This window comes from Otolemur garnettii, unplaced genomic scaffold, assembly GCF_000181295.1.
Source record: "Otolemur garnettii isolate 467f Iridium unplaced genomic scaffold, OtoGar3 scaffold00003, whole genome shotgun sequence".
Taxonomy (NCBI): Eukaryota; Metazoa; Chordata; class Mammalia; order Primates; family Galagidae; genus Otolemur; species Otolemur garnettii.
In genome coordinates, this window is record NW_003852398.1 from 43498566 (window position 1) to 43513294 (window position 14729).

The 14729-nt window shown below is 39.7% G+C and overlaps 1 protein-coding gene across 1 annotated transcript in view; it reads right to left on the reverse strand.

The window, feature by feature from the left end:
* Nucleotides 1-3193: 3193 nt before the first annotated feature.
* The window catches only part of SLC22A4 (solute carrier family 22 member 4), a 47757-nt gene continuing 36221 nt past the window's right edge, over nucleotides 3194-14729 (reverse strand). The window contains exons 6-10 of the mRNA XM_012807315.2: nucleotides 14477-14577; nucleotides 11861-12075; nucleotides 10842-11024; nucleotides 7059-7194; nucleotides 3194-3388 (exon numbers count right to left, since the gene is read on the reverse strand). Of these exons, the coding sequence (XP_012662769.1) occupies nucleotides 3313-3388; nucleotides 7059-7194; nucleotides 10842-11024; nucleotides 11861-12075; nucleotides 14477-14577 (711 nt within the window). The 3' untranslated portion in view covers nucleotides 3194-3312. The remainder of the gene's footprint in view (nucleotides 3389-7058; nucleotides 7195-10841; nucleotides 11025-11860; nucleotides 12076-14476; nucleotides 14578-14729) is intronic.

Consider the following 14729-nt stretch of genomic DNA (forward strand, 5'->3'; position numbering starts at 1 on the left):
AGGTGTACTTGGCTGGCGCCTTAGCCACTTGAGCCACAGGCACCAAGCCGAAGTCTTTCCTTTTCTCCACATCCATGCTAACATCTGTGGTTTTGGGATTTTCTGATGTGGGCTAATCTTACTGGAGTTGGATGATATTTCAAAGTGGTGCATTTATCTGATGAATAAGGATGATAAGCATTTTTTCAGGTGTTTGCAGGATATGCGCCTGTCTTCTTCAGAGAAGTTTCTGTTCACATCTCTTATCCATATAGGAATAGGGTTATTCGTTCTTTTCTTATTGATTAGCTTGTGTTCTCCGTGGATTCTAGTTATCAGACCTTTGTCAGAAGCATAATCTGTGAAAATCTTCTCCCTTTCTGAAGGTTGTCTGTTTGCTTTACTTACTATGCTCTTGGCTATACAAACACTTTTTAGTTTGATCAGATCCCAGTAATGTATTTTTGGTGTTGTTTCAATGGCCCGGGGTGGGGGTGGGGGTGGGGAAGAGGTCCTCCTCATAAAATATTCTCCCAGGCTGATTTCTTCAAGTGTTTTCTCTGCATTCTCTTCTAGTATTTTGATAATTTCATGACTTAAGATTAAATCTTTTATCCAGTGAGAATCAGTTTTTGTTAATGGTAAAAGGTGGGGGTCCAGTTTCAGTCTTCTACAGGTCGCCAGACAGTTTACCCAGCACCATTTGTTAAATAGGGAGTGTTCCCCCCATTGAATGTTTTTGATTGGCTTATCAAAGATCAAATGACGATAAGTAGCTGGGTTCATCTCTTGATTCTCTATTCTGTTCCATAAATCTATCTTTCTGTTTTTGTGCCAGTACCATGCTGTTTTGATCACTATAGATTTATAGTACAGCCTGAAGGCTGGTAACGTGTTACCTCCTGATTTGTGGCTTCCTTCTTCAAGGCAGAGAGGCCATATGAGCCGGGCTTCTTGATCTCGTTTTATTTCACTTATAAAATACTATTAAGATCTGCCAGAGGGATATATCAATAATATGAAATATGCATATTTGGAGGCTGGGCATTGTGGTTCATGCCTGTAATCCCAGCATTTTGGGAGGCAGAGGAAGAAGGATCACTTGAGGTTGTGTGTTTGCCCATTTGGCAACAGAGTGAGACTCCCAGTTTCTGTCATAGAAATTCCACACCCTTGGAATTTCCTGAGTAATAGGATTATCTCTTATTATTTGTAATGAGCTCCTTTGACACATAACTTCCCAGTTTATGGTAGAAATTACTTAGTGTGGTTTGCCCTGATACCCTTAGGATGGGACTCGTTACCTGAAAGCTCACCCACTGACCTCTGAGGGGGGAGGACTGGAAATCAAATGAAAACTCTTGAACAGGATTTGGTGAGCTTCTGACTTGGGAATGCATTCACAAGCTTGGAGGACGGCACACTCCATCTTCGCTGGGATAGAAGCTCTTGTGCTTAAGACCCTTCCAGCCTTCACCCTATGTACCTCCTCAGCTAGCTGTTCTTCTGAATCTTTTATAATAAACCAGCAAATATAAGAGTCTCCCTGAGTTCTGAAAGCCATCTCAGCAAGTTAACTGAACATGAGGAGGGGGCGGTGGAAACTGTGGTTTGTAGCTTGATAGGTCAGAGGTACGTGTGGCCTCAATTTGTGATTGGCATCTGAAATGGGGGCAGTCCTATGGGACTGAGCCCTCAACCCATGGGATCTAACACTAGATCTAGGTGGATAGTGTCAGAATTAAATTGGATTATAGGACTTACAGTGGCTGATAGAGAATTGCATGATGTATGGGGAGCCCTCCTCCCTACACATCTGGTCACAAATAATTCTGTGTGGAGTATGGGAGTAGATGGTTTGGTTTTTTCCCTCTAGCAGTCATCATTTCTTCTCTCAGGAAGAAGGGGGTCCAGTGTAGAAGGTTTTTTGGATAGGAATACTGCAAGTAATCATTTGGCTATAACAGTATCTGAATTCATTTAAAAAATTACTGTAGGCTTGGGGCAGTGCTTCCTAGGATTCTGGGAGGCTGAGGCAGGAGGATCACTTGAGGCCAGGAGTTTGAGACCATCCTGAGCAAGAGCAAGACCTTGCCTCTACAAAAAAAATAGAAAAAATAGTTAGGCATGGTGCCTCATATCTGTAGTCCCAGCTACTTGGAAGCCGGAGGCAGGAGGATTGTTTGAGGCCAGGAGTTTGAGGTTGCTGTGAGCTATGATGATGCCAGGGCACTCTAAGCCAGGGAACAGAGAGAAACTCTGTCTGAAACAACAATAACAACAACAAACCTACTATAATTTTAAATGTGCTAGTTCACCCATGCATTTTCATGTGTACATACACATACAATGTTGTCATCTAATAGTTGTCTTAATATAGTGACATTCTTTTTATTTGGGTAGTATTTATAATGTTAGGAAATGAGTGTTAATCTTTATATATGTTTTACCAGTGTTTTGCTAGCATATTTTCTAAAAATATCTTTTTTTTTTTTTTTTTGAGACAGAGCCTCAAGCTGTCCCCCTGGGTAGAGTGCCGTGGCATCACAGCTTACAGCAACCTCCAACTCCTGGGCTCAAGCGAGTCTCCTGCCTCCGCCTCCCAAGTAGCTGGGACCACAGGTACCCACCACAATGCCTGGCTATTTTTTTTTTTGGTTGCAGCAGTCATTGTTGTTTGGTGGGTTTGGTGGGCCGGAGCTGGATTCGAACCCGCCACCTTAGGTGTATGTGGCTGGTGCCTTAGCCACTTGAGCCACAGATGCTGAGTCTTCTAAAAATATCTTATAGGCCTGGTGAGGTGGCTGACACCTGTAATCCTAGCACTCTGGGAGGCCGAGACTGGAGGATCACTTGAGCTCAGGAGCTCGAGTTTAGACTGCACAAGAGCAAGAGCAAGACCCCATCTCTACTAACAATAGAAAAATTAGCAGGGCATCATAGTGTGCCTGTAATCCCAGCTACTCAGGAGGCTGAGGCAGGAGAGTCGCTTGAGTCAGGAGGTTGCTGTGAGCCAGGCGGATGTCATGACACTCTAGCCTGGGCAACAGAGTAAGACACTGTCTCAAACAAAACAAAACAAAACAAAACAAAAAAACCTTACAAACCCATTTCATTAAATCATTAAGGAGGCTCTTTAAAAATAGTTTGTTTTTAAAAACAAGGACATTATCTGGAAGAACAGTCCAAAGTTTACTACATGGCAAGCATTTCTTGATGGCAAAGTCCATTTTAGTGTTAATTGTTATAGTTGATCCATTTCAGCAGGAAAGTTTTTGTTCACAGGGTCTTATATATCAGTTTTCCAGTTCACCAAATGGTGTAGAAATTTTATCAGAATGCAGTTATTAGAACCTTGGGATTTTCTTCTCTCTCCATTGATTGTCTTTGTTTTTTCCAAGATCTGAACCTGAAAATAAAATAGATGGTAAAGAAAATTAAATATTCAAGACTCTCCTAAAAATGCTAAGTTGACAATGAAAAACGTTTATTGAATCAATGAGCAAATAATTATTTGAACTCTACTAAGAATGTCATGAGCATATGTCTAGTTATTTTATGATTTTAAATACCTGGGGTAATTTTCTTAATCAAGTATAAAACCCTGACTTTAAACTCTTTCAGTTGCCCTGAGGAAAAGATAGAGGGCTAAGCATGAACTTCTTGGCAATTAGAGTTGATATTGAAGTAGTTCTATCATTAGAAGAAAACAACGCAGCAAAAATGGGCTTTTTGGCAGGGCGCGGTGGCTCATGCCTGTAATCCTAGCACTTTGGGAGGCTGAGGCGAGTGGATTGTCTGAGCTCGCAGGTTCAAGACCAGCCTGAGCCAGAATGAGACCTCATCTCTAAAAATAGCTGGGCATTGTGGCAGGCACCTGAAGTCCTAGCTGCTCAGGAGGCTGAGGGAAGTAAATCACTTGAGTCCAAGAGTTTGAGTTTGCTGTGAGCTATGACATCATAGCACTCTACTGGGTGTGACAAAGTGAGACTCTGTCTCAAAAAAAAAAAAGAAAGAAAAATAGGCTTTTGCTGTGTGTGTTCTGTTAGGGATCAGAATGTATTCATATACAGACTTATCTTTATCATAGTCTAGCAATGAAAACAATCTTTTATAACCTCAAAATAGCTATATGAAATATTCCTATAGAACAGATGAGAATACAGAGGTTTAGTGAAAATTAAGTGATTTTTCCACATTTCGCGATGGATTTGGGTTTTGAAGCCAGGCAGTTTTTTGCATGACCCTTACATAGCTTCAGAATGGACACTGGTCCTCAGAGAGACTGAGCCTTGATTAGAAGCTTGGAACTTTTTTTTTTTTTTTTTTGAGACAGAGTCTCAAGCTGTCGCCCTAGGTAGAGTGCCTTGGCATCATAGCTTATAGCAACCTCAAACTCTTGGGCTTAAGTGATTCTCTTGCCTCAGCCTCCCAAGTAGGGAGGACTACAGGCACTTACCACAATGCCTGGCTATTTTTTTATTGCAGTTGTCACTGTTATTTATCAGGCCTGGGCTGGGCTTGACCCCACCATCCTCGGTGTATGTAGCTGGTACCCTACTCACTGAGCTACGAGCGCCAAGCCGAAGCTTGGAACTTTCAGTCCCACCCTCTTCCTAACGTCTGGGGAGAGGAGAAGGGCTGGAGACAGACTTAATAATCCTTCATGTTGACATAATGAAGTCTCCACGAAAGCCTTTCCATGGTGGGCTTTAGAGAGCTTCTGAGCTGGTAAACTCATTCATGTGCCAGGAAGGTGACCCAACTCCATGGGGACAGAAGCTACTGTGCTCAGGACCTTTCCAGACCTTGCCTTGTGTACTTCTTCATCTGACTGGGCATTTGTATCCTCCTTAATAAATCACTAATAGTAAGTAAAGTAAGTAAAGTGAAACTGAGTCATTCTAGCAAATTATTGAACCTGAGGAAGGGAGTTGTAGGAACCCCAGACTTTGTAGCCAGTCAGAAATGTGGGTAACATGGGGACTCAAACTTATGCATGGCATCTGAAGTGAGGTCGGCAGCATCGTGGGACTGAAGCCTTAATCCTGTGGAAACTGATACCAACTTAGGTAGTTAGTGTCAGAATTGAACGGAATTGTAGAACACCCAACAGATGTTCTATAGAAATACCCAACAGAAAAAAGCTTGCACAGCCTCATAGGCCAAAAAAAGGATATTGAATTGATTTGCTTTGCAATTCTTTATTAATGTGGACAGATAATTTTTGTGTACGTTAGACACTTAAAGGTCCTCTTCTGTAAACTATTCATGTTCTTTGTCAGTTTCTCTACTGAGCTATCTTTTTCCCAAGGATTACTAAGAGCTTTTAGTATATTAGGTATGCTAGCCTTAAGTCTATATTTTGTGTTGCAAATATTTTCCCCTGGCTTGTTGACTTTTGTCTTCACATTTTTTTTTTGTTTTGCCAATAATTTAAAAAAAATCATATAATCATATCTATCAATCTTTTCCTTTACGGTTTTTTGAGTTCCATATTATGCTCAGGAGGATCTTCTCTGAGGTTATAAAAATGTTTATGTTTTCCTTTGTTACATTTATGATTTTACATTTTTAGGCCTAAATTTAATCTTTCTGAAATTCAGCTTCATGCCTTTTATAAAATTCAACATTTACTTATGGAAAATGTCTAGCTGAATATTATAAACCTTTCATTGAATAATGTAATTTATAATGTAATAATGAATAATGACTTTGCTACTTTTTATTATGTACTGAATTTTTAGATTTTCTTGGGTTTTGTCCTGAATTCCATGCTATCCCACCACTTTCTGTTCCTATGCCATCACCACACTTTATAATTCTCCTTCTTAATGATATGCTCTATCTGTTTGGCACCTGTACCTTGGTGAGTAGGGCACTGGCCACATACACTGAGGCTGGTGGGTTTAAGCCTGGCTTCGGCCAGCTAAACAATAACTACAACCAAAAACAACCGGGTGTTGTGGCCTGTAGTCCAAGCTACTTGGGAGCCTGAGGCAAGAGAATCGCTTAAGCCCAAGAGTTTGAGGTTGCTGTGAGCTGTGATGCCATGGCACTCTACTAAGGGCGACATAGTGAGACTCTGCCTCAAGGAAAAAAAAAAAACCAATATGCTTTATTATCTGATAAAGCTAGCTTCTACTTATTACTCTTCTTTTTCAGGACCTTCCTGGCTACTCTAGCATGTTTATTCTTTCTTAGGAATTTTTAATTTTTTTTTATTTTTTGAGACAAAGTTTCCCTATGTCACCCTTGGTAGAGTGCCGTTGCATTACAGCTCACAGCAACCTCAAACCCCTGGGCTTAGGCCATTCTCTTGCCTCAGCCTCCCAAGTAGCTGCGACTATAGAAGCCCACCACGATGCCTAGTTATTTTTTTGTTGCAGTTGTCATTGTTGTTTCACAGGCCAGGGCCAGGTTCAAACCTGCCAGCCTTAGTGCATGTGGTCGGTGCCATAACCACTGTGCTACAGGCACGGAGCCCCATAGGAATTTTTTAAATTTAATTTTTAATTAAAATCATAACTGTACAATGTGATGATTTGATATGCAATGAGGGATGCTTAAATCAAACTGATTAACATATCTATCACCTCACTTACTTATTTTTTTGTGGTAAGACATTTAAAATTTACTCTTAGTTATTTTGAAATATACCCTTGTATTGTGTACATTAGGTGAGATCCCACCAAATGCCCTCCTCCTCCCATCAAACACTCTCCTCTTCTCCTCCCTTTCCTTCCTCTCCCCTCCCCCTCACTAGACCATATTTGCATTTTATCATTTGTATGAGTGTGTGTTTATATATTAGTTTCATAATAGCATCAAGTACATTGAATACTTTTTGTCCCATTCTTGAGATACTTTACTAAGAAGAATGTGTTCCAACTCCATCCAGGTAAACATAAAAGATGTAAAGTCTCCCTCTTTTTATGGCTGAATAGTATTCCACGGGCTACATATACCACAATTTTTAAATTCATTCACAGGTTGATGGGTATTTGGGCTGCTTCTATGACTTGGCAAACAGGAATTGGGCTACAATTTTTGGTACAATTTTGTTAAGTTCTGCTTACCCTTTCAGTTTCTGCATCTGTTCTAAGGTCTCTGGTAGAGTCATTCCCAGGCTTTCAGGGAAAAAAAGGGTGATAATTCCATTCAGGACAGTGAGACTGCCCATGAGAATGTACGGCAGAACTCTGTTGTAAGCACCTGCAAATTTTTTAGAAGAAAAAAGTAAGCAAATTATCACAGTTTCCTCTTGGCAGATGACACTGACCATGCATACTATATTTTGCATTATCATAAACATTTTCATTCTTTCCTGTCAACTGGTATCCTCTAAGCTTCTACTTAATCATGTGTGACAGATGTTCTTTTGATAGAAGTCTTTGTCTGCCCAAGTTCTCCTCTGAAGGTGGAAGTAATTGGAAATGGGGGATGGGAGGACATCAAGGGGAAGGAGGTTGACCAGGATGTATCAGGGGCAGTTTCTGGCCATTGTGTGACTTCTGCTTTTGCCCAACAGTAAGCTACAATGGAAAGCTGGGTCCACAGAACTATGAGAATCTTTGTTTTTTTAATTTTTTTTTTTTTTAAACAGAGTCTCACTATGTGGCCCTCAGTAGAGTGTCATAGCATTACAGCTCACAGTAACCTCAAACTGTTAGGCTTAAGCGATTCTCTTGCCTCAGCCTCCAGCTACCTGGGACTACAGGCATCCACCACAATGCCAGGCTATTTTTTGGTTATAGTTGTCATTGTTGTTTGGCAGGCCTAGGCTGGATTCAAACCCACCAGCTCCGGTGTATGTGGCTGGCACCCTAGCCACTAAGCTATAGGTGCTGAGCCTATTTTTTAATTTTAATTAATTTTTTGAGATTGGGTCACTTTCTGTTGCCTGGGCTAGAGTGCAGTGGTGTCATCATAGCTGACTGCAACCCTCAAACTCTAAGGCTCAAGAAATCTTCCTGCTTCAGCCTCTCCTAAGTAGAGTACTCTTGGCCTCAAACAATCCTACCTCAGCCTCCCAAAATGGTAGGATACAGGCATGTACCACTGAGCCTGGCTGAGAATCTTTAAAAAAAAAAAAGTCCAAGTAGTATGTTCAATCCAATTTAAATCAATAAATGGTAAACATCAGGCATATCCTGTGAAAGCACTGTGTGCCTGGATTTGTTTTTGTTTTTGTGTTTGCAACATGTACATGTCTTGGTTTAACAGGGAAAGGAAAGAGGTACTCTATCTCGTCTTTATGGGGTGTTCACTCAGACAGGTGAGTAACAGGTCCTCATCTTTCTTCCCTTCTGTATACATATAGAAATTATACAAGAACAACACACCTGTGTATTTTATGTGACATAAAAAAAGAAAAACATTGATTTTGAAGCTTCTCTGAGGCCTCTCTGTCACTAACAGGAATGGCTATTGTGGAATAGAAAGTTAACAGACTCTATACTGGAGTACCAGTGGCCCACTATTGGACCACCTGAGCACGGTATGAGAGCTTGGAAGAACAAGGGGGAAAGGACGCTATTCGGTAGAACATGCTATCAGGTGTGGTTCAGGGCAGCTGTGCACAGTATGTTCAAGAAAAATGTTTCTCTTTCTCTATAAGGATTTAGAGCATACCTTTTCTGAGAATTCACATATGTCTTTAGGGGTATGTGTGTGTGTTTTAACTAGTAGGTAATCAATGAATGACTAGTAAGAATAAGGTGAAGTATCTACATTTCTCACTTGTAAAATCCCTAGTGAAGACGTGTGAAGAGCCTCCATCACATTAAACACACTACTGAAACCCCTGTGTGATTTCAGAGTGATACATTTGAACATATAAGAACAAGACATTTTTGCATTACAAAAATGTCATAAAGTCAAAATGCAAATAATAAACTAGAGAAAATATTGAAAACATTTATATAAAGGGCTAATTTCCTTCCATAATTAAGAGCTTGCACAAATCAAGAAGAAGAAGAAGAAGAAACCATTAAAGAATGGGTAAAAGGTTATACAGGTGCAGTGGCTCACACCTATAATCATAGCACTTCAGGAGGCCAAGATGGGAGGATCACTTAAGGCCAGGAGTTTGAGACCAGCCTACGTAAGAGGGAAACTCTTTCTCTATAAAAAATAGAAAAGTTATTGAGGTGTGGTGGTGTGGGCCTGTAGGCCTAGGTAATTGAGAGACTAAGGTAGGATGATTGCTTGAGAGTTTGAGGATTGTAGTAAGTAAGGATGATGCCACTACATTCTGGCCTGGGTGACAGCAAGATCCCATGGGGAAAAAAAAAAAAAAAAAAAGAATGGGCAAAAGGCATGAGCAGTCTGTCCACTGAAAGATAAATGGAATGGCCAATAAACACAAGAAAAACATGCTCAATCTTATTTATAATTAAAGAAATGAAAATGATACTAATTTTTCACATAACAGATTACCAATGATTAAAGGGGAAAAGAGAAGCCTGTATCACTTTGTGTGCTATTTAACTACTTAAAGAGTCAGATCATAAAAAAAAAATTGGTAATCCCCATTGTTGGTGAGGATATGGGAAACAGCCACTCCCATGCCTTGATACTAGGATGGTAAATTGGTATAATATTTGGAGTTCAATTTGGCGATATCTATGAAAATTTCAAAGGCATTCTTTGCTCCAGGAAATCTACTTCAATACATCTATCTATAAATCCAAATATACATAAAAAATGCACAAAGGGTATAGGAGCATAGGAGAATGTTTTTTATAATGTTATTTGTAATATCAAAAACCTGGAAATGGTCTAAATATCTATTCACTGGAGCCTGTTTATATAAATTATTATAATTATAATTATTATATAAATAATTATAATTATAATTATTATAAATTATTATAAATTTATTATATAAATTTATTGGAAGACTATGTACTTATTTGAAAAAATAAATAAGGCCGGTGCAGTGGCTCACACTTGTAACTTCAGCACACTAAGAGGCCCAGATGGGTGGATTGCCTGAGCTCAGGAGTTTGAGACCAGCCTGAGCTAGAGTGAGATCCTCTTTCCAAATATAGCTGGGGGTTATGGCTACTCAGGAGACTGAGGCAAGAGAATAGCTTAAGCCTAAGAGTTTAAGGTTGCTGTGAACTATGACACCATAGCACTCTACCGAGGACAACAAAGTGAAACTTGTCTCAAGAAAATAAAAATAAATAAATAAATAGAATAGAATAGAATAAAAAATAAAAAAGAAGGTAATAGAGCAATATATACCCATTTAGAAGAATATTCTGATACAATGTTCCATTTTAAAAGTTACAAACAGGCTTAGCTCTCATAGCACAGTGGTTATGGTGCCAGACACATACACTAAGGGTTTGAACCCGGCCCAGGCCAGCTAAACAACAATGACAACTGCAGCAAAAAATAGCCAGGCATTGTGCTGGGCGCCTGTAGTCCCAGATACTTGGGAAGCTGAGGCAAGAGAAACTCTTAAGCTCAAGAATTTGAGGTTACTGTGAGCTGTGACGCCATGGTCCTCTACTGAGGGTGACATAGAAAGACTCTGTCTCAAAAATAAATAAATAAAAGTTACATACAATGTATATAATTTTATTTTTGTGTTTAAAAATTACACACACACACACACATATATATGTACTGTGTGTGTAGACAGATAGGTAGTATATATTCTGTGCAAACAAAATGTCTGAAGGGTTACTCACCAGTTAATATGGAGTACTTTTACATGGGAAGCTGGGAGGAGAGCTGAATTTGTACTTTTCCCAGTACATTCTCACTAGTTTGAATTTTTCACAATGAAAATCTTTTACCTTTAAAACTAATTTAATGAAAGAACAAGCTGACAAGATGTATCTCACCGAGGTAAACAAAGTAGGGAGCAATGATACTGCCCACCCTGGAGGCCATGGATGTGACCCCCACAGCCATGTTCCTGATGGGCGTTGGGTAGAGCTCTGCTGTGAAGACATACAGCATGGAGAAAGCAGAGGTGATCCCAAATTTTCCCAACATGGCCAGACTGATGGAGAAGAAGTAGTAATCTGGAAAAGAGTCCCATGTAAACAGTGGTGTTTTTAGAAGGGATACTTTCTTAACTCAGTTGCTTCTACTGTCCTTTCTGTGTCAGTGGTAATGTTTTTATTAACATAAGAATATTCACAAAATAACATTTCCTCTTCGAATTCCTAATCACCAGATATGGGCAAAGATAGAGAATGAGGGGTAACTTTGTACTTTGCTCTACTGTTGTTCTAGATCATTAGTGCATTCAGTGAACTTTGTCCCCTTGACTTCTATTTGTTACAACAGCTTCATGATAAGTTGCTACCATGTTAATATAATTAAGTTTAATCTTCAAAGGGCCAATCCTTTCTATTCTATTTCTTGTTATTAAGAAATAAATATTTCTATGTACATTACTATGTATCAATAATTTATTGACAACATTTTTATATTCTGAGAAGGAGACAAGGGGGAAAGGGAAGCCTATTTCACTTTGTGTGCTAACTACTTAAAGATTTAGACCATAAAACCACTGAATGTATACTGAAACCAGCATATATTGCCAACTGTAACATTGAATATGTACCCCATCTAAAAGGTTTGAAAGTACCAAGAAGTAAGGAATCAGGAGGTTTGAGGATTTAAGTGGTCTTTCCATGAAGGGGATGGCTGGGAGTTACTCTGTGTGGTTGGTGATTCCTGCTTCTCCAAGGCTGCCCCTTCTGTTTGAGGGTAGTTGTTTTGAAAACAGGAAACTAGCAATCAGCTTTCTAATTGATTTATGAATGGTTTACAAGGCTGCCTAAACAGGGAGCAGTGACTCATAAGTGGCTTAGTGAATGTGCGGGTCTTTTCTGGTCAGCTAACTTCTTACCTGCAGGTACCAGTTGAATTAAGAGAAGCACACCTCCTCCCAAGAACAGTACCCCAGCTATGATGTAACGCCTGGGTAGGGTTCGAAGTAGCAGCCAGGCTGTGATATAAGCTGGAACTTCAATCAAGGCAGAGAGGAAACAGTTCAGGTAGGGATCTCCATGTAAATTAGGAGCATCAAGAGAAAGAGCAAAGTAACCTATGGAGGTTAGCATCCTGAAAAATAAAAGAAAAAAGACGAAAGGATAGCCTGAATCACTCTCAGATTTCATGACAGTCAAGAAATTGTCTAGATGTTGCTGTCCTGTGAGAAGTCACTAGCTTCACTGGCTACTTAAATTTAAATAAAGTGAAATAAAATTACAAATTCAGTTCCTCAGTCACACTTCGGGTGTTTGATAGTCACATGTGGTTAGTGGCTACTACAAAGGGTTCCCCCAAAAATGTATACACATTTTAAGAAAGGAAAATCTGTATTAAAATTGTAATGCTCAGTATATACTAGTAACATCTGCTATCCTGTATCTACATATATAGTATATTGTAGCTCTTATAGTTGCAGAAGACAAATGTGTCTTAAGGATTCCATTTGAATTTTAATACAGTTTTCTCATTTCTTAAAATGTGTGTGCTTTTTTTGTACCCTCTGTGTATTGGACAACACAGATATAAACCATTTCTATCATTGCTGAAAATTCTTCTTCTTCTTCTTTTTTTTTTTTTTTTTTTGTGGTTTTTGGCCGGGACTGGGTTTGAACCTGCCACCTCTAGCATATGGGGCCAGCACTCTACTCCTTTGAGCCACAGGCACTGCCCCAATGCCAAAAATTCTGTCGAACAGCCCTAGTCCAGATATAACAAACCAATTCTCAACTGGTTGAATTAAAAAAAAAATTTTTTTTTTTTTTTTTTGGCAGTGTTTTGGCCCAGGCTGGGTTTGAACCCACCACCTCTGGTATATGGGGCGGGGCACCCTACTCCTTGAGCCACAGGCACTGCCCTGTTGAATTCATATTTTAATACTTTCTGAATAGTTTGTACATCTTCATTCTCTTAGAGCTATTATTTGAAGAAAAAGTCACATCAGTGAACATAAAATCCAGATTTCATTCTTTAAAACAAGACAATAGGAGGGATCCATTTACAGTGAATTTGATGTAGTAAAACTCAATTTAGGGAAAACAGTGAAAGTCTTGTAACGCTTCAAAGTATCACAGAGTGCAGACTGCATATCCTGTCATTACGGTCAACGTCTATGTAGAAGCTGCCCTGTGGAAAAAACAACTGCGCTATGCAGATGCCCCTGTGTAGAAATTCTGCTTATTATTAACATGGCTGAAAAGCAAAGTCTATCAGAAATGTATTTTCAGGAACACTACTGGATATTTTTATAAAACATAGACCCAACTTGGTAGCACAGGGATGAATCCAAATCACTAGGATCTGGGGACCTTAGTGATTTTTGCATTTAATATTAAGAGCAACTTAGACAGAGCTAGTGACTAGCCAGTTACTGGCTCAATAGCGCCACCTCTTGAGAGATGTCTGCATCAAGGATACACAGTGACGCGTAAGAACACGGTCAAGTGTCCAGGACACACTTGCTTAATTCAGCGGCATGAGCTCTGTCATTGATCTCTTCTGATTGCAAAACAGAATGTCCCTAAAAATAGAAGAGCTGCAGCCTGAAGCTACCCATTCTGAGGCTCGCCTTTTTTTGTGCGTCCATTACAGGGTAGCATATTCATTTTTTCCTTTTTCCTCATTTCTTGGCAGATATGTTAGTAAATCTAGATTATTTCTGTGCCTTAAAAATACTTGTTAATTTGCTATTGGCAAGTGTAAAAAGCTTGCCAAAGCTCCTATCTAGACTCCAGGGGTCCAGGTTACTCTGTTCAACTGCCTGTTCAGCTTCAGGAAGCAGGAGCTGAGTTGGTATCTCTGCCTCAGGCACAAGGACTTCATTAGTCTTAATCCTATAACTTTAGGAGGGGAAAGAATCCTTTGCCAGGAATACCAGTAATCTCAGTCCCATAACCTTGGTGTGGGGGGACCCTTTCTTTGTGGGCCCCAGTACTGCAGATTTAAATATTGTTCCCTGTGACTATTTTTTAGTATCCAGTCCCATGAACTGAATCAAGGCATTTCTAAATAACTTAGAGTTCTATCATTTTCTTTTCTTTTTTTTTTTTAACTTGTTTCAAATGAACATGAGGGTACAATATTCAGGTTACATTGTTCTCACTTCCAGGGTAAAGTTCCATTTGTAGAAGAGCCCCTCACCCAGGGGGCGTGTTATATACTCTCACAATGTGCACATTAGGTGAGATCCCACCTCATGCCCTCCCTCCTTCTGCCGTATGTCCTTCCCCTCCCCCTTCCTGCTTCCCTCTACCCCCAGAACAGGACTATAGTAGTGTTTTATTGTTCTTATGAACATGTAATTGCTTATATATTGATTTGGTATTAGTATGGAGTACATTGCATATTGAATTCTGTCATTTTAATTTTGTGTCAGGAAAACCCAGGCCTTACCATGATGTTCTCCTGAATTAAAGAATATCACTTGGGTACTTATGTGCTATATGCCTGCATTTCCAGATCGCTTCTTACTTACCATAGCAGTACAGACATAATGGTCATTGTGGCAATATGCCCAGTCTTGAATAGGTCCAGAATGAAAACTTTGTGCTTCTTCAGGGAGGTTAGCTCCTGTAACTAAAATAATACCAGTAATGCTGAGATTAGGAGGTAGTAAAGAAGTATCTTCAGTCATGATGCATGGGAAAAACTTATGCATGCAGCTCTGAGTTCACCTTGAATATGCTTACAAGTCTGGGCTCGGCGCCTATAGCTCAACCGGCTAAGGC